The 24,756-nt window shown below is 45.5% G+C and overlaps 1 protein-coding gene and 1 long non-coding RNA gene across 6 annotated transcripts; one reads left to right on the plus strand and one right to left on the minus strand.

The window, feature by feature from the left end:
- Positions 1–563: 563 nt before the first annotated feature.
- Positions 564–3,342, minus strand: IRX5 (iroquois homeobox 5). 2 transcript variants are annotated; one of them, XM_068411492.1, is made up of 3 exons: positions 3,100–3,342; positions 1,554–1,959; positions 564–1,327 (listed from the first exon to the last, which is right to left on the minus strand). In XM_068411492.1, the coding sequence occupies exons 1-3, from the start codon at positions 3,340–3,342 to the stop codon at positions 564–566; spliced, it is 1,413 nt and encodes a 470-aa protein (XP_068267593.1). The 2 variants fall into 2 exon arrangements, with proteins under 2 accessions (XP_068267593.1, XP_068267592.1); XM_068411491.1 differs by having other exon boundaries at positions 564–1,330.
- A 2,073-nt stretch (positions 3,343–5,415) lies between these two features.
- Positions 5,416–20,748, plus strand: LOC137669517 (uncharacterized). Of its 4 annotated transcripts, none has more exons than XR_011049102.1 (5): positions 5,416–5,535; positions 6,323–6,381; positions 11,454–11,594; positions 11,844–11,976; positions 19,425–20,748. It is a non-coding gene; the product is annotated as an uncharacterized lncRNA (long non-coding RNA). The 4 variants fall into 4 exon arrangements; XR_011049103.1 differs by lacking the exon at positions 5,416–5,535 and adding an exon at positions 5,789–5,874; XR_011049104.1 differs by lacking the exons at positions 5,416–5,535; positions 6,323–6,381 and adding exons at positions 6,852–6,974; positions 8,063–9,587.
- The last annotated feature ends 4,008 nt before the right edge of the window (positions 20,749–24,756 follow it).

Genomic DNA, 24,756 nt, shown 5'->3' on the forward strand with positions numbered 1-24,756 from the left:
ATAACCTATTTCCTTTTTTTTTTTTTGTATTATAGTTTAGTTCACACCCAAGGAAAAAAAAAACAATAGGCATAAAAAATTAAATTAAACTTGTATATATATATTTTAAAACTATGAAACAATTCGGAAAAAGACACAGAAATGTATATATTTATATTACGAAAACAACATTAATGCCTGTACAGGTGTCTTGATTTCATAATTTACTTCAAAGATACTGTATTATCAATTTAAATACAAAAAAGCTACATTAAATATACAGAATAAGATTTAATACAAATCTTTCTTCTTTGTGTATGTGAGAGAGAGCATGTCACTCGTTTGCTTTTCACTTGGTTAAGACATTTCTGGGTGGTTTCCACCCAGCCATTTCCAACAGACTCTATAAACTTCTGAAGAGGGTGCTGGGGAGAAGGGGGGAGCTGGTCTTTTCTGTTTGTTTTTTCTTTTGGTAGTGGAAAAATAACGGCCAAAGCAATTTATTATTTCTCTCAATAAATTAAAAAAAAAAATAAAAGAACAAAACCACAGTCCCAGGAGGGGGTAAGGAGGAGAAGCCGATATTAAATGTTGGACATACCTTTCTTCAGTTCGTAAGGTGAGTCTTTGCAAAGGTCTACTTGGGACTGGCTCCTGATCATTTTAGTGTCTTTAGCCAGGCTCTCGGCTCTGCTGAGGACAGTCTGGTTTAATCCATTGAAGTGGGCGCCGGGGGCGGCGGCAGCGGGGCCGCCGGCAGGGTGCCCGTGCAGGGCCCCGAAGGAGCCGTAGTTCGTGTAACCGGGGTAGAAGGGCGCCGTGTAGTAGAGCGGCCGCGGCAGGACCGCCCCGTTGGGGAAGGGGCACTGCGCCGCCGGCGAGCGCGGCCGCGGCGGCGAACGCGACGGGCCGCCGCCGCCCAGCACGGCCGGGCCGGGGGGCGCCGCCTCGCCGCCGGCCTCCTTCGCCTTGTCCGCCGAGGTGGCGATCTCGGCCAGCGACCAGAGCTTGGGCTTGGCGAGGGCCGCCTGCTGCGGCGAGTGGATGACGGAGGCTCCGGTGGCGGCGGGCAGCAGCGGGTGCAGGTCGGCGGCGTGCGGCGGCCCGGCGGCGGCGGAGGGCGGGCGGTACGGCGGGGGCTCCTCGCCGCCCGCCGGCGGCAGCCCGCGGCCCGCCGGACACGGCCCCAGCGGGGAAGAGCCGGGCGCCTTGGGGGGAGCGGACGGCCCGTCGAGCCGCTCCTCCGCCGGCTCTTTGCAATCCGAGTCGCTGAGGCCGCCCTCGGCCTCCCGGGGGCCGGGGGACTCCTGGAGGCGCTCGCAGCCCGGCGCGGCCTTCGGGTCCGCCGCTCCTGGGGGGGTGGTAACGAGAGGGGTGGGGGGCAGCTCTCGGGCTCGCCCTGCGCCCACCCACCCACTTTGCCGTCCCCCTCCCTCGGTCCCGTCGCCGCCGCCAGGCCCGCAGCTGCCCTCGGTTCCCCCCGCCCCGGCTGCCTGCTCGGGGGCACAGGCCGCCGCGCCGGGGGCAGCCCCGAGGGCGCGGCCGCGGTGGCCCGGCCGAGCCTGCTGCCCTACCTGTGTCCGGCGTCCCGGGGTCGCCCTTCTCCTCCAGTTTCTGGGGCTCGTCCTCGTCGTTTTTCTCCAGGTCGATGTTCTCCTCTTCCTCCTCGTCCTCGCTGCGGTTCCGCGGGGTCCAGGTCATTTTGTTCTCCTTCTTGAGCCGCCGCCGCGCGTTGGCGAACCAGGTGGAGACCTGGGTGAGGGTCATTTTGGTGATGATGGCCAGCATGATCTTCTCGCCCTTGGTGGGGTAGGGGTTTTTCCGGTGCTCGTTGAGCCAGGCCTTGAGGGTGGCCGTGGCGTCCCGCGTCGCGTTCTTGCGGTACGCGGGGTCCCCGTAGGGGTAGGAGCCGAGCGGCGCCGCGTACGGGTGGTACCCCAGGGAGCCGGCCATGCCCGGCGTGTGGTCGTAGGGCGAGCCCTGGGGAGAGAGGGGAGAGCGGGGCGAAGTCAGTCGGCCGCGGGGCGACAATGACACGGCAAGGGCAGTGCCGGGGCCTGCCCGAGGCCCTTGCCTGCGCCCCGCCGCCTCTCCCCCGGCGCCGGGACCTGCCCGGCTCCTTCCCGGGAGAAGGGGCGGAAGGGGCTGGGGGCTCGCCCCGGCCGCCTGCAGCAATCCAGCGCCTCTCCCTCAAATTCAGGCGCGGAAAAGCAAGTGGACAGCGCGGCGTGGGGGCGGTCAATGGCGGGGGGACCCTTCCCTTCCCCCCCGGGCTGCGATCGCGGCGGGCAACCTGCCGGGCCCAGGCGGCCGGGCCGCTCCTCTGCCACGCCAGGGGCGGGAGAAGGGAAAAAATAAAGGGAAGAAGCGAAAAGAGAAGAGGAGAAAAAAAAAAAGAAGAAAAAGAAAAAAAAAAGACAGAAAAAGGAAAGAAGAAACTGCGAAACTCTGCCTAGACCCTAAACAGAGAAGAGAAGCTGAGCAAAACTCCCCGGGTTTTGGGGGGAACTGCGGGGCACTAGCGGCGGCCGCAGCTCTGCGCCGGGCAGCGAGGATGCCCCGGGCCGGCTCCGCGGACCCCGGCAGGCGCGCACGGCGGCGCAGCGCCCTGCCTTCCCCTTTCCTTCTCCGCGCAGCGCCCGCGGAGCGGCTCGCGGCCATGGGATTAGAGCTCTGCAATATTTAAGCAGCCTAATTATCGCCGTGCAGGGGAAAGTTGCCTGGGTTTATCGCCCGGATTTCTCCCATCGCCGGCCGCTGTTGGGTTCGTTCGCTTTTCAATCACAACAAGCTAATTGTTGAGGAATTACGATTGCTGGCTTTTTAAAAAAATTTTTTTTTTTTTTTGGGAGGCAATGAAATCGGTCCCCGCCTGCCCCAGCTCCGTCTCGCCCGGGCCGTGCCGGCGGCTCCCCCCGCGCCCGGCCCTGCCCGCCGCAGCCGCCAGCAACAGGGCGGCGATGCGGGGAAGTTGGGCGGCGAGGCGGGGGAGCCGCGCTCCCTTTTGTCCCCGATATCTCAAAAACAAAATCGGAACAAAAAGCAGGCCCGGGAGGGGGGGGGGGTGGGCAGGCGCCCGCGGGATGCCGCCGTACCCGGCGCGCTGCCGGCTGCTCTTACCACGTAGGAAGTGAAGGCGGCGGCGGCGGCCGGGTCGGTGCCGTACTGGAGGTGGGAGTTGTAACCCGGGGAAGGGGCGGTAAAGGCGGTAGATCCGGCATAAGGGGAAAAAGCGGAGCCCGAAGAAGATCTCCCAAGTTCATCGGTCCTGGGTCCGGAGATCACGCTGGTGCTGTACGCCGGGCAGGAGTAGAGAGCCAAGGACGCTGACGGCTGGTACAAGTAACCCTGAGGGTACGACATGGCCAGGCGCACACATATACCCGGGAGCCCAAGGCGCCGGGAGGGAGCCGCCGCGCTGCCGGGCTGGGGCCGCTGCGGCCGGGGCTTCGCGGGCGCCTCTCCGCCCTCGCCAGCTGGGCAGCGGCGGCACCTTGCTCTGTGCCGGGGCTGCTGCTCCGCGCTCGCCTGCAGCCTGGCACCGCTTCCTCCTTTTTCTCCCCCCCTCGCTTCCCCCTCTCTTTTTTTTCTTTCTCCCCCTCTCTCGCTCCCGCTCCCCCCCTTGCACTGGGGGGCTTTTTTTTCCCCCCTTCCTCCTCGCTCTCGCTTTCCGAAGGGTCCTGCCAAGATGCTAAGTTGGAAATCGCAGCTCCTGACGCCTTCTGCGCGGCCCGGCGAGGCTCCTCCTTCGCGGGGTGTTGTCAGTGGAAGGACTGGCAGGACCCCGCTGGGCTGCCGCGGCCGGGCCCAACCAGCGGGAGGGCTCCGCGCTTCCCTCGGCCCTCCCCGGCGCTCAGAGGCTCAAGTGCGCCGGCTCCTGGATTGCAGTCACCTCCGAGCCATTTAAGATCAGCTCCAACTTTCTGCATGTGCTAAATACCGTGCGGAGCCGCGCTGCGCCGGAATGCAAGCCAATCAGTATATGAAAAAAAAATAGATATTTAATAAGATTTATTAGCCGCCCGGCTCCCCCTCTGCGCAGCCACCCCTCCTCTTGCGCTCTGCCCCCTGCCCCTCCCTCCACTAAATCACCGGAGGCGGAATATACGGGGGGTGTGGGGTGCTGTTAGTTTTTAATTTCCAAACAAAAAAGGCGATTTTCAGCGGGGAAGCGCCGCGCCGCAGCCCGGGCCGGGCTGGCAGCGCTGGGATGCGCGGCCGGTCGGGGCGGGGGCCGCGCCGGGGCCGCCCCGCCACCGGACTTGTTGCGGCGGCTGGGCGAGCGGAGCTGCGGCGGGGGGGGGTCCCGGAGCGCGGCGCCGGGCCCCGTCGAGGAGTGGGGTTTGGCTGCGCGGAGGGTCCCGGGGACCGTGAGCGGGGCGGGAGGGATTTGGTCTTTCCCAGCGCCGGTCCCGGGAGAAGGGGAATCCGGAGGGGGAGCGGTGGGGGCGGAGATGGGTCTGCAGGAATGGTTCGGAATGAGGGTTTGCCCGCGGATCTGAACCGTGCCCCAGGTATCCTCCCCCTCCCCGGCTCATGAAAGGGTCGAGGCGAAAGCAGATTAAAACCATATGAACCGGGATAAATCCCCGCCGATCAGGAGATGTAATCTCCTCTGATTCCACCAGATACACTTCCCAGCAGGAACATCCCGGTTTATTCCCTCCTCGCTTTTTTTTCCCTCGCGGCTGAGGCAAGGCGCTGCTCCCGCGGCCGCGGAGCCTGTCCTCTGCGCGGTTCGGCGCTCCCGGCCGCCCGGGACCCGCGGGCCGGGACCCGCCTCACGCGCACCGTGCTATTCCCCGGGAGGGGGGGCACACGGGACGACGGAGGATTTAATTAGATTTATCTTATCTTGTAACTTTTGCATGTCCCGGCCCTAATTCCTCTCGCCGCTGTCCCCAGCGGGCAGGACGCGGAGACGCGAGGAGGGGGTGTGTGTTTTAAAAGGGGCCGGCGGGGGCAGGAGCTCCTCGGGACGCCGAGGAGGTGACACCGACGCCGCCCCGCTCCGTCTCTCCGTTTTTTTTGCCCGGCGGCGACGGCCACAGCCCCTCAGCCACACGGCGGGGCGCAGGCTGAGCCTTCCCGAGCAGCCCCGCCGCGGGGCTGGGGGCGGTGGGCAGGGCCGGCTCGGGCCGGGCCGGGGGGCGGTGGCAAGGGACGGGGCGGGCAGAGAGCGCTCTCCCCGGGGTTCGGGGGGATCACGGCAGGGCCGGGGGCGGCGGGGGGGCGCGGCCCGCACTACACTACCCAGCAGGCCGTGGCCGCGCCAGTCCCGCGCCCTCCCTTCCCGGCGCATGATTGGCTGTCCTCCCGCCGTCGGTGGGCCCTCCCCTTCTTTCATTGGCTTGCGGAGCTGTCCCTCAGCGCGGGAGGAGGGGGTGTGGAGGGGCGGTGGCAGCACGCGGTGCGGTTGCTGCGGAGTCCGGAAGCGGCGCTGACAGGACGGCGCGCGGAGGCGCTGCGGACCGAGGCGGCCGCGTCCCGGCCCAGCTCGGCCGGGTCCAGCTCAGCCCGTGGCGGCTGCGGCCCGGGCTGGCCCCGGCCGGCGAGGTGAGGAAGCGGGGCGTCAGCGTCTCCCGCCGCGCGGCGGGACGTCGGGGCCGCGGCGCCCTGTGGCGGCGCTGCCCCGGCGCGCTAGGGCGCCCCCTGCCGGGCGGGCTTCGCCGCTGCCCCGCGGGGGGGGGGCGGCTGTGCCGGCTGCCCGGGCCCGGCGGGCGGGCGGGCGCTCCTGAGGAGGAGGCGGAGGCGGCGCCGGAGCCGCTGTCGGCCGCGGTCCCGGGGCTGGTGTCCCGCCGCGCCCTGCCGGAGGGCGCTGCCGCGCCGTCCGCGCCGGGCCCCGCAGGAAGGCGGCGGTGGCGGGTGCGGCGTACGGCAGCGAGGCGAGGCGAGGTGGGTGTCGGCACTCTCCTCGGTGCAGCGGTCGAGCAGCGCTTTGTCTGGCGTTTCCCCCGTTTCTCTTAGTTTTCCTTTTTTTTTTTTTTTTTTTTTTTTTTTACGTGGAAGTGCACGGGGTTTCCTCCTTTTAAAATCCGTGTGGGTTCTGTCTCCGGTAACCGGGAAGGGTCTAGCACCGGATCGCACACTCTCTTACATGCTCGATCCACACAGGTGTGCACTTTCATCAGTTTTCAGCTGCACGGTGTCACTGATGCTTGTCCCTGGGTTAATTTTAGCTGTTGCTCTAAAGCGCCGCATTTATTTTGCCACTCAAAAGCGCTTCTGTCAGTACCCCTTGCGCGAGGAGTGAGATATCATCCGGTAAAGTTTTATACGTTTAACATTCATTTTATATGTGAGTAGAATAAGTAACTGCTTTTCCTTGCCCATTTCTTTCTAGGGAGAAGCAGAAGTTTTAACCATCTTCCCGTGGCATCTGACTTTTTTTTTGAGGAGCAGGTAAGGTTAATGTCAAGTAAAATTACCCTCTTTATTTCTGATGCTCAACTAAACTTGCTTCTGTAGGCATACATTTTGGAAACGGTAGTGAGTTCATGCATACTTTCATGCATGGCAACACAATAGCAGAGCTGATTAATAAACGGTAGCAATAGGACTCATGCCATCAGGATTGTGTCTATCAAACTGACATTCTCACTACATTGTGCCACTGTTATATTCTTTGCAGTTCTAAAAGAACTGTAGATAATTCTTCAAGATATTGAAAGATTTAGTTTATAGTTCTATTGCTGTGGTTGTCACCTTCACTTTATATCAAATTTGAGACTCATTTCTTAAGGATGTCTCTATTTTCTGCTTTATTTGCACATTGATAGCTCTACTGAATGACTAGTCACAGCAACTTTTTCCTCCAATAGAAACATATTAAAATGTGAAAGCCTAAGACTAATCTGCTTTGCAGGACTCTTCAGCTCTTTGATTAAAGAGAAATAAGTTTGTTTCGAGACTCCTGTTTATGTAGTTCTGTCAGTTCTATTAACAAATATGGGGCTTGAAGATGCATTTGCTGCTTCTCTTCATTTTTATTGGAGGTACGTACATTTGAAGGTATGGATGAGTTCTTGATATCAGGTGTTGTCTGCTTCGGAGCTGCCAGTGAAACAATAAAAGTGCAAGTTGATATTATAATTCTGTACTTTATATATTTTTGTCATAATTTCTTGGAAGCTAAACCATTAATGCAATAGAAGAAACATGTACCATTCTGTTCTTACTTAATGATGGGTAGGATTTACAGACTGTGCGCTCTTCGCTTTATTTAAATTAAGGCTTGTGAATTTAAATTCAACTTGTATAAATAAACAATTAAAGTCACTATTTTTGTAGCTTTCAGTCTGATGGGCTGGTCCTGCCAAGCTGCTTAAAATGGTCTTTGCTTACTTTAGTAGTCGAACTCCAGTAGGGTTTTTTGACATGTGGGGAACTTGGATTAGAGATGACTGCACAAAATGTGGTGACCCAAAATGTAGCAATATTTGAACTTGCATATTTGTTTTTCTACATTGGTTTCATTTGCATAATTTCATTTAGGGTGTGCAAACATATGTGGTACAGTGTAAAATAGCTTAATAAATTAGTACATGAACTTATCATAGGGATCAGCTGTGAATATTTTCTTTCCAGGAGGGGAAAAAGAGGCGGGGTGATCTTGAAAATAACAGCAAACTATATTTTAAAAGTACAGACGTTGGTAGGCTCTAACTGTAAGTGGCTTGGTTGCAGGTGGCTTGTAGTGGATGGAGTTAAACTTGGGTATCTTGGATATGATGCACTTTAATTTAATTACTTTAATAGCTACTTTCTGTTGAAACTTTAAAATCTAACGATCCTGCTTTTATTGCAGTCTTTAAAGATCTAATCGTTCTTGTGTGTGTGTGTCTGAGATGTAAAACTTAGTGCAAGGAGAGGCAACAGATTGGTTCCGTCATACGATTTTGTTGGGTTTTTTTGAGAGTACTTAAAAGATTATGATGGATAATGCTGTCTTGCCAAAGAATGCCGACACAGGTGTTCATCATTATCTTAATTAAGATCCTGAGAAAATGTCATCTTTCGGCATGAATTATGAAGGGAGATGCATTAGGAGATCATTTCAACTTTTTTTTTTTCTTTTTTACAGGGGTAGATGAGAAGAAGGCTGTTTTCTCAAAACCTCTTTCATATTTCTTTATCAGAATACCTGACCTTAGACACTTACTGAATAATTTGTTTCTCCACTTCAATTCGTGAATATATTACCAGGAGATCTGTATATGATGTTAAAGGGAATCCTCTTTAAAACAACAAAAAAACTTCAAACAAAAATAATAGTAATAAAAAAATAATCCTCCTCCCAGATACTCCATTCTGTTTAAAGCTGTCCCTATAAACAAAATACTAAGACTCGGATGGTAGGGGAAATTGCTGCTGGAAACATCTGCTAAGAGATGTTTCCATACGGTGTTTATACGGTGTATTTAAAAGTATTAACAACTCATACTAATAACAGAGGAAAATAAATATATGAAGAGGAAAAAAATTTCCCTTTCTCACCTTTGCACTACCATGGAAGTAAAACTAATTAGTGTGCAAAGAGGAGGGAGGGGCTTGTGGTTTTCTATGTTAAATTGATACATTATTAGCTGAGCAAGAGCTAAAACAATGCATCTGAAATATTGGCTGAAGCATCAGCAGTAAAACTTTGGGGCAATTTCCTGCAGATACTTGTGTGCATGTTGCTGCTGGCTTCCCTAAGGTGGAGTGCTGGGAGTTGCAGGGTCAGTACTTGCAGTGGAAGTGCCAGTGTTTGGTGGCCCTTAGCCTAGGTGGATGGTCTCTGGAAGAGCTCTGCAAGACACAACTTCTCTGTTGTTTCTTCTGCCTGCACTTACTTTGCCTGAGACTCTACTTGTTCGCGCTCTCTGTGTTTGCAGTCTGAGACCGAGGTGTAAACTCGCGAACACCTAGAATAACTCTTCTGTGTCTAGCAGTTGGGTATTGGGTAGCTTAGACTGTTGTTTTTCTCAGCAGGCCTTTCTATGTAAAATCACTTGTTGTCTCCTAAAAGAAACCTGATTATCAGTCTCAGTCCTTTTTTAAATTGCATCAGCAAAACTGTGTAATATGTGGAATAAAACCATACGCAGAAGTGCAGCTGGCAAGCCTTTTAAGCACGTAGTTATTGTATTGAACACGTAACTCCAAAGATCTTGACAGTATCATGGGAGAACCTGAAACTGTATTTCAGTTTCCTTGAAGTTTCCTGTAATTAACTTAAATGGCGTGATTTGCTTGAATTTGTTGGCATAATATGGACTAAGTTAAGAATGTCTTCAGGGTTTATTTTGCTTACAGTTCCACGGACATATGCAGAAAATAGACTCTCCTAATGGTTGACTTTAGTGGAAAAAATGAAAAACTGCTCCCTTTCATGTCTAAACAAGTTTTTCCGCTTAAAGCAAGCCACATCTACTGTTAGTTGGCCCCTTATTGTGAAAGAGGAACTCCTCAGCGGGAAGGATGGCTGTGGCTCCTTGTGCCGTTTTACGGGACGTGCACGTGCCCGTAGCTTTCCGTACGGTGGCCAATTCCCTTTCAGCCACAGGTGCTGCAGCGTGGTGGGAGCTCCTGTAGCTGGAATCTGGCATCCAGTGTGGGTGTTAGAGGTGGGTGACTTTTAATAGCAGTGTCATGTTCAAAAGGGTTTGTGTTTTTTCTATGTTACTTACATATATTTGCAGTCCTTATGACCGGTATTTGTGAGAGCTCAGCATTACCTCTCTGAGGAGAAACGTAAAGCCAGGTAGTCTTTCTAGCCTTACACTTAGAGACGTCTTTTTAACAGTTCATAATTTCTGATTTTTATTAATATTAGAGCTTTTTAATTTCTCTTCCTTAATGTGGATAACGCAGTGTGAATGATTTTTGGAGCTGTTTTCTGCAGACAAAAGTGAATGTATTTGTAGAGTCAGAATCTTCTTTTTTTTTATGTATATAAAAATAATAGTTTGAGGAAAAAAGCAAGCCAGTCGGACCTTTCATGTTGAACACAGATCATCGTAACAGAGACTTTACTATACTAACAAACTTGTGACTGTCACTCTCCTACTCTTCATGAAGCAAATGCATCTTCCTGAGCTCTTCTTTTATCCCCAACAGAGAAAAACCTAGCTGTTTCTTTTCATAAGCACATCTTTTTCACAGTATTTCTCAGCATTTCTATCGCAGATCAAGAACCCAGTGTTTACCTCTGAAGTATTCTCTGCTGACATCTACAGAATTTTTCACGCTTTCAGATTTAATTTTGTGTAGAATAATGCATGGTATAATACGTAGGTCCTCTGTTTTCAATTAAGCGGTATTAGGTAACTATGCTCTTCTTTCATATCCTGTAGCAAAGTATCAATATCCACTGGCAGTGTGCAGGGATAAAATAGCGACAGGCTTGGCTGCTACTGTAAAGCCAAGAAGTGACATTTTAGCCTGTGTGATAAATAAAACTGAGGTTGCGACTCTTGGCGTATTGGAGTTGCACTAAATAATGCCACAGTGCTGTTTATTACTGGTTTCATTGGATAATACGCAGCTATAAAACCTACTTGAAGCTTTTATTAAGAATACTCTGTCATTATAAAAAGGTGCCTACAACTTCTTTGTGGTCTTGACGGTGCAAGAATTACTTTGTTTGTGCTGACTTCCTGGCTCTTGTCTAGGGAGGACCTTACCCTCTCCCAGCTTCTGTAGGCATTAGGTTCCATGAACGTCCCTTGGGAAGAGGACAGATCTGTAGAGCCTAGGTTTAAAAAGTTATTTTTAACATATTTTTTGCTCTTTGCTTTGTCTTAAGTTTATTTAAGTATTTAATTTCTTGCTTCATTTACAATTCATCTGATATTCTCTGTGGTATAAACTGTTCTACTATGTCCCTAAGTAAAACTTAAAGCAAAGTCACCCAGATAGTTATTTGAGAATGACTGAGAGACTTTTATACAGTCTGAGAAGGTGGTGGGAAGGCTTGGTAGCAGGGAAGCTACTAGGAGTCTTGAATCCTGGGCTTGTTTTCTCGTTCAGTTTCTGGCACATCCTATGACCTAGATTTGTTCTTGTAACCTCAGTGCCTCTGTTTACCTAAATGGAACCCTTCGCTTTTCTCAGAAATGTTCAGATTTAAATTAGTGTCCATACTCATATAACTTATTGGACTGTTGTACTTTTGAGCAAAAGCAAGTTATTAATGCTAGTACTGATTCATTAGCTAAATGCCATTAAATTTCCATATTCCACAGATCTTTGGTTTCCATAGGCACCTGTTTATGGCGCACCTCTTAGAAAATGCAGAATTGAACACCATAGCACTAACATAGTGTCTGTGGAATTTAACAAACATGCTAGATCAATGAGTGAAGAAACTGTTTCATTGCTCAGTCTGTAATCCCTCTTTGTAAGAGAAACCTGCTGTCTAAATTAATGACAAATACTATCTTTTTGTTCCATTTCCCTGTTCTCCATATGTCCATTTTTTGCCTTTATAGAATGCGCCCAAGAGCAGAAGCAGTGAGGTCCACGATGGGGGAAATGAATCCAGAAGTCTATCCTGTCCTGTACCTGCCTCAGTACAGGAAGAGACCTCATGCAAAGCCAGAAGGCATCTGGGCTTGCAGCTCTTTTTAACCGTAAGTCCTATTCAGAGTTAATGGTAAGTAATTTGTTTTACGTATGTGATGGTTCATTAAGGCAGGCATTACAGTAGGGGCACTTTCCTTTGTGGTACTAGGTTCTGTCTCTAACAAAATGCAGAATTAATATTTCCAGATACATCAGCTTTAGTCCTGTTTCTGTTAAGAAAACCATGTGGCGCAGATGACAAGCATTGTAATAAGTATGCTCTTTTTTTTTTTTCTTTCTTTTTTTGTCCTCTCCAGATGAGCTCAGTGAGACTGGTCTAAGCAACGCTGAAGAAGGGAAGAACAGAGTTGGAAGGCAGGAGCTATTGCAAACCAGTATTCTTCTTCTTTCCATAATACCCAAACATGAAGACTTTATAAACTTCATTGGGTAGAGCATTGATAACAGTGTAATGTCAGTAATATTGCACGATGTAATATTGCACTGCTTTATCGTTCAATGATCGTGTGGAGCTGCAGTGAATAAATGAACATATACTAGTGGCTTAAATGAACATTATGAGTGAGAGCAGTAAATCGAGAAGGCGGGTACTAGAGGAAATACTATTAGCTTTTTTTAAGCCAGTGTCTTGTCTTTTTTCAGCTTTTTCTATAACCTGTAGTTCTTTTGTTTCTTGAGAAAGATGGAATGAAGAAAAATGTGTTTTCATTCAAGAAATTGAAACTAGTTCAACTTCTTAACAAGAAAGACTTCACAGTCCTCTTAGCTGTTACAGCATCTTAATGCTTTGTCCAGCAGAAAATAGCACTCATAGTGCTAACCCATGAACTCTACATAAACGTCTGTAGTGCCTCAGCGTGTGCTGCTCTTTCTTCTTAGGACTTCCCTTGTCGGGGAGCAGTTGCGAAATGTCTGCTGTGGCGCAGCCCTCTGTGACCTCTTGCACCCAAGGATGGAATTGCGAGCCTTTTTCTGTCTGGAACTTGTGGGAGCTCCCTCCTGAGCCCAATAGTTATCAAATATTGCAAGAAAAGATCTGACAGTCTTGTCTGGGAGATGTGACTGACTTAATTATCATTAACATTTATTAAGTTCCTTACAATGGAGGGGGAGAGTCATTGCCTTCATTTTTACAAATAGGAGAACGGGCATGTAGGAAGAATGGTTCTCTTCTATCTTCTGTGATTCTTGACCCACCTAATTAGGTGATTGTCATGAGAAATAACAACCTGGCTCAGGGGAATGGCACTGGGAAAAGACGCCGACACGTTCGGTATGGCACATGGCTTCTCCCTCCCAGAATGGCTTAATGTAGTAAGCAGGGTCTTCCCTCTGTGAGTGTTGGTTGGCCAGTGAGGAGATTTAAAAAGGCTGATGAGCCTGAGGCTGTGTCTCTATCAGATAGCTTCATTATAGATCTCATCCAGGGAAAAAGTGAGGTACTGCAACTCATTTCTAGGAGCTACTCTTGTTTTTAGCAATTACTCACCCTCTGCCTCCTGCCGCTTCCTTTCACAATAGAGTGTCCTTTCCCCAGGATAAGCTGATTCACTTCACGGCTGGTATTTGCAATTTTCCTGCACTTAGTTAGCCTCTAAGGCAGTAGCTGTTTCTTCTGGGCTAAGACTTTAGTTTCCTTTTTTTAATAGTTTATTTTGCTAAGAAAGAGAGTCTGTCCAGCTGCTACAAACAACAGTGGTTTTGATGTGTATCAATAAAGAGTTAGAGATGTGTGTTTTCCACGTAGAAGATAAAGAGACTTAAAGCCTGCTCGAAAGGAAGGCAAACCTTGGAGAGGTTTACTTAGATGTACAATATGCCCTATTCTTTCATTTTTAAAAACAGTATTAAGAGATTTTTTTTTTTTGCAAGAAAAGAGAAAATAATTTAATCTCTTTGATTGCATTTTTTTTTCTTAGTCTCACAGTTGTGAGATAAATATTCAGAAATATGAGTTGGTAAGGTTAATGTGATTAAAATGAATGTGTGATAACGGGCTCTGCACATTAAAGATTAAGAGCTCAAATTATAGACTCCAGAGTGAAACACTCCATGAGCATTTGCGAATTTTGTTTGTGCAAGGAATGCAGACTAGGCCCACAGTTGCGGCTGCACAACAGTTTCATCCAGTCTGCTGCTTTTTTGTCTTGACTGATCTGCACAGAAGTCTCGAACACTGTAGTGTCAGGGTGAAAATGTAGTCTGGGGTGAGGTGGGGGGACAAATGAGGAAATAATTTCAGTCCAAGCATTAGTGTTACTCTATAAAAATGGATTAGTTTTACACAAATGATTCACATTTACAAAGATCAGTTTATAGCATTTTGACTGCACAGTAGTTAATTCTTTATGTATAAATTGATCCTTTATACAAATGTAATTCCATATACAAGAGTTAATCTCTTTGAGTGCAAGTTGAAAATATATTATCAATTAATTTATGTAGGTTATGACTTTCTTTCCCCTGTACTCTGCAGTGGTTACCTACACTAAAGTTGAGTCAATGTGTGCTTAGTGAAAATTAGATGTGAAGTGTAATACGTTGAGGACAAAGAAGCATTGAAATCCTTGTTGCTCTTAAAAAGATAAAGGTACCTCAGACAATTCTCCTTTCTTAATCTCTTGAGAATTTGATGTGTAATTCTGTTATGAGCAATTTGGAGTGAATGAAATTGAAATATTTTTAGAAATAGTACCAGATATTATTGCTCACCGTTTGTGAAGCCTAGTTTTGTTTTAAAATGCTTTGCATTTTTGAGAGGCTAATTTATAGACAGTCTTCCACTGAGAAAGAAAAGCATCTTGGACTTCCATGGGGAAACAAGCCTAGCTGTCATATCTGTGAAATTTGCTAATGTTGCAACTATTTAAATAAAGTGTTTGTTTATATAACAGCAGTGGCGTTTCCCCTCCTCTTCCTTGTGGTTTTGTCCAACTAGATGTTATGAGTGGCAGTTGCAGTGACTGCTAAGTGTTTAAATGATGACACCATTATGTGAAGTGATTTTGAAATGAGAGATTCTAGCCAAGAATTACATCTGCTCTCATCTCCTTCAGATCATACTCTCTGGCTGTGCAGATTATGATTGATTTGTTTGTGACAGATTGCAGGAAACAGTCATTGATTTTTCAATATTTTACCTTAAAATTATTTACAGTTGTAACCAAGGGGAGGTATTTCCATGGGCTGTCAGCCCCTGAAAGACTGGGATAATATTCCCTGCTCCCTGACAAGACAAATTACCCGTAATGAGTGCAGTAGCTGAAGGGTATACTTTTATTTTAAAATATGTCAATAACCCCAGTGACTAAACGAATATTGATTCAGCATAATGAAGCCTGAGTAATGTGAAAATGAGCTCTTCAAGGAGCATGGTAAAGACTTTCTTTTTAGCTTGTAGCAAGAAGCTTTTCATTCTTTACTGTTAGGTAGTTGAAATGTGCAGTCTTAAACAAGTCATCCTTAAACAGTAGTAATATGCAGCGTAATGTAACAAAAGAACTTGGGGCTTTTTTATGTTTGGAGATTTTTTTTCTCTTTTTCCCCAAGTTCTTTTTCTTCAATGCATTTCAGCAGATCAGATGTTTAAAGAGAAAAATGCAAGTTATCCCCGGCAGAGAGAGAATTACTATTGGTGTTAACGTCTTTTGCAGTAATATCCTTCAGCCAGCCTAATGGCGTTTTTAAAGTGGATTCTGCATATGTGGGCATGGAAGTGTATCTAAATAAACTGTAGATTTAATTCCATATTATTGACTTCTTGGACATATTGATGTGTGTTCTATGGAATCGGTCTAATATTCTTGTCCTTTAACAATTTAGAATAGCTGGTTTATGAGAACCTGGATATACTGTGTTATAAAACTTAGTTACCATATTGCACATTTTTCTTTCCAGTGCCTTGTAACACTGTATGTTTCTTACAAAATGAGAATTTTCAGGCAGTGATTCATTTAAATTACAGTAATTTATGCAGTGCCATGGGTGTGGTGTGGAAAAGCATATAATAGATTAATACGGGTGTACTTCAGTTGTTCAGGGTAAGGATTAGATTCAAGACCATGCTGAGGTACAATTTTTTTAACATTAAAAATATCGAACGCTAAGAAAAAATTATCATCTGAAAGGATCAATTTGTCATTTGTATTCGAGACCATTGTGCAACATTGGGAAGGCTCTGCAAAAGCACTGGGTATAAATAGCTGTGTAATCCAGACATACACAAAAATATATTTTCTTGAGGTGTTTGTGTATAATGTGTCAATTACGAAATAATGTCATAGCCAGAAGCATTTAGTGAGCATGTTTGGGCACAAAGACGACTTTCCTTATTTTCCGAGGACTGACTTCAATTGCATCCAACTAGCTTGTGAAAATCTTCAGAAGGATGTTTTCCTATTAGCACACAGGTGATTTTTCCAAATGTCATTCCTTTAGCACAGCTAGAAAGTATTTCAGGAGGCACTTGAGAACCTGTGACATTGAGAGTTAAATGGCAACCTTGGAACGTGAGATATGTTCCTGTTTTTAATTTGTTAATTTTCAGAAAAAAGGTGATGTACATTTGAGCAGGTTACAACTGTAAATAATAGTAGTTTTGAGAGGGTTTGTGCATAACACCTGGGATTTGCAAAATATTGGAGAATTGTTAATGGTGAGGGAGTAATAACCTCAAATATATAGCAGTGACAACAGCAGAATGTGGGACTCGTGGAAATTAAAGTTCAAACAGTAACGTTTAACTGCTCAGTGGTCTTTTACACATCCCAAGTTCTCTGCCTGTTCTCTTTGTTTCTGTACCTCTTGTTTCTTTGGCCAACAGCAGGAGATGGGAAGGGAAGGTCCTCTTTCGGTAGCTTTCCTACAGTAGCAAGGAAGAGGGAGACTGTTCAGGGCTGGGTGCCACTTCTAATGCAGACTGAAGGGCAAATAAATGTTTGTTTTAACTACATCTCCTTTTCCTGAATAACACTGGTACCAAACTGAACAAACACGGATACTGCTGGAGGTACTGCTGAAAGTTAACCCAAAGTGGGCTTTGTTTGCAAGCCATTGGCTTGGTTCACTTGCAAGACAGGTAACATCTCTTGCTTTGCTGCCTTTCCCAAAGTCGAGTTTGCTCATTAAATACCCACCTGCCTGGCATTCTGGTTCAGGCCTGAACTGTGTGCTTGGCACTAATAGCAAATAGTGCATTCTCAGCTGCAGGAAGCTGACAAATGTCTTGCAAGCTTTGTGGGCGATACCGGAGATTTCTGGTGATGGTATCTTGGAAGCTCTGAAGTTTATTCACACATCTCCTTTTAGTGTTAGAACTCCTACCGTTGCTAGTCCACTTTCAGGTGACTATGGATGAGAAAAAACAACCTCAAAACAAACAACAATCCCAAATCATTAATCAGTTAAAAGTTCTTGTGGCATTTGGGATCTCCTAGGAGCAGGACATAAACCCAATTGCTGTTCAGTTAGGTAAAAGTAACAGCAGAAAACATTGCGAAATGAAGGTCAGGGGTAAGAACAGAGTAATCTCCTTTGTGGCAGAGAAGAGGCTGTTGGTAAATCATGAAGGGCTAATATTGAGGGGTTGTATGTCCCTCAACACTTGGGGAGTTGAAAGTTTTGACCCATTTCAGCTCATTTCAGGCCTGACATGAAGACAGTGTCTCAGTACATTCTTTTAGTAGGAAGGTGGTGCAATATTAATGGTGTGTGTGGTTTTGTGTAACAGTTCAGATCTCTATACCTACTTAATATCACAGAATCACAGAATGTTAGGGATTGGAAGGGACCTCGAAAGATCATCTAATAGTCAGATTCCACTATGAATGAGGTGGCAACCAAAACCAATGGTTGGGTTTTTCCTTTTTTTTTTTTTTCTTTTTTTCCTATTTATTCTGCCTCTGTGTTCTCTGCTCTACAGATAAACTATGGACTTGTTTTAGTTGATGGAAGAGGGGGAGGGCATGTAAATGTAGGTGATGGAAATTGTGCTTACTGGCTAAGCCTTCCTTCCTGCCCCAATCTGTTTGTTTGAAGTCTAAGAACTAATATGTGGTGGAACCTGAATCAGAGCAGTCCGTAAGTGGACAGACAGCACTGTGTAGAATTTGCTAATCTAAATGTCATGGTTAGTTGAAACCAATTATTTGTGCCCTAAACTATGCATGTTGAAGTTGTTTCTTTTTGTTTTGATTTATGAACAAATAATTGCTTTTATCAAAAGCAATTCCATATAAGCAGAATATTCACATTTTCTTGGAATGACCATATTATGTGCTAGAAGCTCTCACTAACTTGAGTGTCGATAGTATCGCAGAGTCTTTGGTATGGTGGCCTATGGTTTATGGTGAACAGTTAGAAGGAGATAACCCTAAAAAAAATACGAGGAGGATCCAAGACACTTTGAGAGTCTTGCCTAACTGCAATGGTTAAAAAGGCACGGCTGACTTAATGCGTGAGTGTTGACATCTGCGTCTGGAATTATGGAAACAAGTTGAGAAACATGAACTGAATTGATAGTTGATTATTTTCCTTTGTAAATGCTGGGAAAAGGTGTATTATGCTTTGCTGTGGTCTTTAAGGAGGGTCCACAGTGTCCTTTTTTTGTTTTGTTTTGTTAACTTATCTTTTAATATGAAGTGTCATTCCCAAAATGAAGTAATGTCCTTGGGCTGGTGGCAACAGCTGGAGTTGCAGAATTCATAAATAATTCAGAGAGGGATAAAGGGTAGGAGATTTTTTTTTGTCATTTGAATCTTTATTATGTGCACACATTTCATTTTAGATATGGCATCATTTGAATTCATTCGGTATGATGATTGCACTGACCTGTCATATTTATTTTGATGTCCCTTCGAAGGACCATATGCTCTGACCTCAGCATGAAAAAGGATGCAAGTTGCTAACCAAAAAGGCAGCTATGTTCCTGTAGGGATGAAGACCCTCACTTCCCATTGTCACGTCAGTAGATGTACAACTGCGGTGCGGTAGAAGCGTCGTTGTTACGTCAGTGCAGTGACTAAATGGCAGCGTAGTCTAGTGAAAGATGGAAGAAAGGGAAAAACCTGTTTGCATCAAGGTGTTGTAAGGCATTAAAAACTCAGCTGTGACTGAGGGCCAGTTGGTGTGAGGAACCTGGCATGTGAAAGATGGAAAAAATTAAAGCCAGCGAGAAATGTGCCAAGGTGGAGATGTGCCATGGTAGCTTTAATGTGGGAATAAATTAATTACTTTGTATGTTGGAAGCGGGGTTGCGATGCACACAGCCTTCCGGGGATGCACGGGAGTTAGTCTGGTTATGCAAGGCTCAGGTCTTTTTCTTTGACCGATTCATGCCCTCCTTTCCTCCTAAAGAACCTGCTTGCTTAGCCAAACAACATCTTGGATAATGGCTTCTGGGAAAATGTGCAGTTGTAGTTTTCCTCTTCTCTAATTGTGTTGTAACCGTTGCATCTGGTCCTTCATTTATTCGGTGGTACGCTTCTGTGGACAAGTGGTGTCTTTTCCAGAAGTTGAAGAGAAATCTACCAGTTCCAAGTTCAACCATGTCCCATAAGTAATGAGCTGCATGATAATGAGTAATGTCTGATTCCTACAGGCTAATGCACTGGCTGGCATTAGCAATTCATAGTTGGTGGATAACAGGACCTTGTTAATTTTACCTTTGTATGTGCTATTTATGTGATAGGATGCAACCACTACGATATTTTCATGGTATAAGGTGTAATTGCAGCAGAGTGTGGTGATTTGTATGAAATAGATGGTCCATTGTGCTCATGCCAGTGGCAGAAGGAAGCCAATTAAGTGCACGTTAGTGAAGTACAATAACTAGAAGCTGTGAATGTGAATAACTGAATGCAAAATTGTTTCTTTTCTAGATCCTGCCATCAATGACTGAGCCTCCCTGAAATCTTCTGATCAGTTACTGCTGAGATGAGAAGGATAACAGGAAGGAGAAGTGCTTAAGTAGTTTTAATGACAGTTAATTTCGTCTATTTATCAAATGACAGGTTGTTTTTTTCCCCAAAACTCAATTGTCATGACAAGATGCTTTTGGAAGTCATCTTTGTAAAATAAAACTAACAATTTCTAGGCTACAAAGAGCTATTGTATCTTTCTATACAATGTTGTCATTATGGTAAACTGCTGGAAAGTCTTTATTTTTGAAGTAATTTAACTTGCATACTTCATTCATTTATTTGAATGTCTGTTGAATGCCATGTGAAAAGTTTCTTGCCAGAGTTCTTTTATTCAATGGGACAGTTATTCTTACAATGCTCAATTTATTATTGTCTAAATTACTGTTGCCTTAGCCTCCTGCAAAAATGTTTCTTTTTAGTAATTCTTAAACAAATAAGGAATGAATGAGGTTTTGTCCCCTTCGTGTTTTGATCCGCGTATTTTTCCTTTCAGTGAAAGTGTCTTCAGTTTTCAGAATGACACTATTGCAAAGAAAGGTACTTTGCTTTTTAAAATTCTTTTTCCAACAGAAAATGTCTTTTGTGCAATTATTTTTTTAATATATACACTGCCAAGATGCAATTACTGGAAGGAGAGACAGAAGCTGTTGGGAATGTCATGTTATGCCAAGTTAAGAATTATTAGCTCTTACTTTCTCTGCAATCTCTTCGACTAGAACTCAGCCTATTTCGTCTGGCTTATACTTTGACTCTCGTGGAACTAATGTGTCCTTGGAGTAGCATTTTAGAGTAACTTCAGATCCATGTTTTTTTCACAAGTCTGCTTTAAACTGCTGGGATTAACTTCAGAGAAGGCAAGAGATACAGTCTCCTGTCAGCAGCTGTGCTGGTTAAAGGAGGCTTCATGCACGCTTGCTTGCTCACTCTCTCCCAGAGGTTATTGCCCCTGCTAGGGAAGCAAACTGAACTGAGCACACCCAGACTTATTTCAGCCAAAGTTAATCATGTTATCAAATATTAGTTAACTAGCACCCTGGGTTATTTTGATGAAAGGGCAGGGAATGCACAGACCAGCTGCACAAACGGCGTGTCTGGGAGGGTGGTGTGTTGACAAGAGGGTTGTTGAGCTGGTGGTGGTGTAGTCTTTTTAGCGGGTGCAGTTACCTCTCTAAGATGTGGTAAAAACTGGATGTGTTAGAAAGCTGTGCAGTTCTGTCATGTATAATATTTGCATTTCAGGGACATACTGGATGATATAAAATAAACTGTACTCCTTGACTTACTCCTTGTGTGTGGAGAGAGATGGTGTGAGTGTGTGTAGGTGACGGGACACCTATTTCAGGAAAATGTATCTGGTCAAGGTGCGTGAATGATACAAATGTTTCCGTTATCTAGAGAACACACTGTTGTGCTTTACTCATCAGAGAGGCTCATCAACCAACACATGCCTCAGGAGAACTGTTTTTGACACATGGTGCCCAGAGATGCCTTTAGGGAAGAGGGGAGAACACCTCCAGCAGGAGAGGCCACCCCATCTACTGCTGCTTCTCTGTCCGATGTTGCATCAGTAGATGCTGGAGTCTAGTGAGGCATCCAAGCTCTTGATGTTTGCTGTGCCAAAATTAGAACGGTACGGATGAGCTCTGGTACTGGAAGGTGTGCTGAGTAAAAACTGCACTAAACAGCTCCTTCAGCGCTGACCCTTCTCACGAGAAGGCTGTGGAGTGTAGGTGCTGTCCCACAGACTGCTTGGGCGTACAAAGAACAAGAGGCTTTCTGATTCATCAGAAATCTGAGAGCAGCAACACTGCTCGTGTCTCCTCTTGGGGCACTGCTAGATGAAAAGGACTTTGTTCAGTCACAGGACTGAACCTCCAGCTCAGCTGGCATTGCATCCAGTATCTTTTAACTGGCCCTATGCTAAAGAATGAGGAAGTATGTACTGGCATCTCTTACGTGCCTTATGTAAGGGAAGATAATAATGTACTACGTCTGGAAAGGAACTGGTGGGTAAGGGGAAGGTGCTGCTTTGCAGGTAAAGAACCGCCTCCCCTGGCTGGTTTATCCTCAGCAGCACTACCATATCACAGTGCCTTCAGACCAGAGCCCACATCTGCTGTTCCCTGAACTGTGGGTCTGAAAAATAGTGATGTGAAGAGATGAGGCATGGTGGGTCTTAGGACTGAGGCTTCCAAAGAGATTGGGAATGTGCACAAACTTAGAAGTTGCTAATATATTAAAATTATATCATATCTACTTCTTTTATACATAGGAGAGCGTGTGAAACCTGTTGCTTTTCTGCCAAGTTTTGAGTTAACTTGGCTATGTACTGCTATATGTCGAGAAAATGTTGGACTCTTCAGTCAAACTCTCTCTTACCCTTATTAGCCCATACATGCAGTGTAGTGCTTGGTGTGTGCATAGTTCAAGGAGGCAAAGCACCAACCACATAGTTTCCAAAATCCTCAACTTGCCCCCGATCCGATCCGATCCCTGCAGCTCTACGGTGAAGGCAGGTACGGCTCCAGGCGTGAGAGCTGTGCTCAGTGCCGGCAGCCTGGGGTCAACCCACCACTGAGCTTTTGGCATCTGTGCTGAGTTCAGAAGCGATGTACCTCTTCTAAAGGACTGTCAGATGCCTCCCCTGACCATGACCTAAGGGGAAACAGCCTCCACAGCTCTTTGAGACAGCCCATAATTCATATAATTCTTTTATCTTAATATGGACTGTTGTAGTACGGAGGTTAAAATATTTAATGAAATGCTTGTGATTGCCCTAATAATCTTTTTGCCTGCTTAAGTGATAATACATAGTTAAACCAGTATTGCAAAATAACGTATGTCTTACGGAGAGCACTGTCATGGATATGTTATGTCAATGAGTAAAATTTTACGTCCAAGCACTTAAAATGATCAAATACTATAGTTAAGAGTGTCATGCTGTTTATGTAGCGCTAAAAAGAAAACAAAATACAATTTCAGAGCAGACAGGTTTTTTTTCTTATAAATACTCCAAATAATACATTAGTTTCAGCTAGACTTCCTGGCTCTTCGGTGATTGCTGCATTCGGTATGAATCTATCAGGATCCCACAGACATTTCTATGTCTGTTTTCCACAAATATGTTGGACAAAACATAGTTTACCTTCTTAACTGGTACTATACGGTTACTTTCTAACTCCTTTAGCTTCAGTTCAAACTTGATGGAATAAAATGTGCATTCCTGAAAATAATCTTTACATCTGTAATGTGACAGTTGATTTTATATTACTGTTTTCATACTCCAGACATAGCAAAACATTTTGAAGGCAATCTGTGTTGACAGTATATGGAGATAAAAATCAGTTAATGACAAACACGAAGGTGCAAACTTTTAATAAGAGCAATGAATCATTAGACATTATTAGAAAGGGAATAGTAGATTTTCTAGCTTTTTTGTATGTTTTTATAGAGGTATATGCTGGAACAAATGGCTGGGTGGGGTAGAGGAATTCCTCGCCGGCTTCTGTGGCTTTTGCTACGCCTTGGGTCAGACTCGGTCATCTTAGATGTCCTTTTGGCTTGGAAGGGAGGAAGGCATCTTGGTGCAACAAACATCTTCACAGCATAGCAGCTTCCACTGAAAAGTTACTCAAAGGTACTTACGCTTTAAACAAAGATCTGGGGGGGGCATCACTTAACAGCTAATTTGGCAAGGTTCCTGTCTCCTAACACTGTGCCTTTTTCAAAGATCCTCTTCCACCTGCCTGCTTGGTTCTGCAGACTGTTACGTTTCATTGGCTTTAGGTGGGTTTCGTTTGTTCGTCCCCCACCCCCACCCCCAATTAACCAAATAGCACATGAACATTTTTTTTCAGAGCACATGTCTTCTACAAAGTGTATACTTCTACAAAGTATAATGTTGCCTTGCTGCTGGAAATAATTATTAGGTTTAAAATAATCTGACAACATCCTGCTGTGTATAAATTAGGTTTGTTCTCTACTAAGATTAGTTAGATGGCACCCGTTCACTAGCACATTACAAAAAACACGATCACAAGTTCATCACATCCAGTTATCTGCCTTTTTTTTTTTTAATGGGCTTTTTGTTGCTGTGCTGTCACTGAGGTTGAAATAAACATGTGCAAGTCGTACATTTCCAAGTTCTCGACAGCCTGGGGAGATGATGTTGGCTGTCCTGTACAATGAAAAGACTTGGGGGCATAAGTGTTTGGAGAAGGGGAGAAGTTGTCTGCACTTAGATTTCTGAATCTTGTGCACCTTTGGTTTTAGCTAACAGGGATGTTTTCTGCTCTATGGCAAGCACTGTGTTACCACTGAAGTCCAAAATGCCAGGTATCATTAGCTCATGTGTTTAAATAGGTGGTGTTATTTTTTAACTTGTATGTACTAGCCTGTTTCCATGCAGAAGTACATATTTTACCTGGGAAGAACGCTGTCTGAATCAGAAAAAGCAGAAAAATTATTTAAAGTTATGTGCTAGTGTTTAAGATTTTAAAAATAACCATGAGGTCTTTATTTCTTTGTTTACGATTGATTAGGTTTAGAGTTTTAAAAGCTTAATGCCAACTATAAGTGCTTTACAGTCAGTCACTGAGAATTATGGGCTTGGCATGACTCACGTTTTTGTCCTTCAGTATATCCATTATTGTTAGATGCTGAGTAGTCATTGCACATAGATGACTGATTTTTTGAGGTATTTTACGTTTTTACATGTTCGGAAAAATACTTTGTTAAAGCAGCTGCTGGGTGAATGGGGTAATTAAAGAACTGTACAGCTTTTATTGAAGTTGACACATGCTGCACATTCCTTAAACCTCAGTATGTGAGCAGAATGTTTCCAGGATTTATTGAAGTCAGACACCTAGAGATACTGGGGAGCTGTTAGTAGTAGTACAAATAACTTCTAGTTTTACACTGTTATATAAATCTTTCTTTAAGATAGAGAGCTATTAATGCAATACCTTGCTTGTGTTCTTCATAGTTTGTGCATGTGTATGTTTTGTGAATGCACACACACCCCTACACACAAATGCTTAAGACCTGAGCACTTCTATTTGACAGTGATTGTATATTCTATTTAGTATTTATTTGGAAAAAAATAGTGTTGTAATGCTGACTGAGAATTTTAATTTGTTTGGTGCCAAAAGAAATCTGCAGTTTATTGATTTTTTCTTTTTAATTATTTTTTTTTTTAACTGAAATGCAATCCTGCTTAGTTTGAATTGCAGCTCTTAGTGTGCGTGTCTTGGTGTAGCAAGTAAGGAGTCTTACTTCACGTAAAGTGAAA

The sequence above is a fragment of the Nyctibius grandis genome, chromosome 12 (genome assembly GCF_013368605.1).
Source record: "Nyctibius grandis isolate bNycGra1 chromosome 12, bNycGra1.pri, whole genome shotgun sequence".
In the NCBI taxonomy this organism is placed as follows: domain Eukaryota; kingdom Metazoa; phylum Chordata; class Aves; order Nyctibiiformes; family Nyctibiidae; genus Nyctibius; species Nyctibius grandis.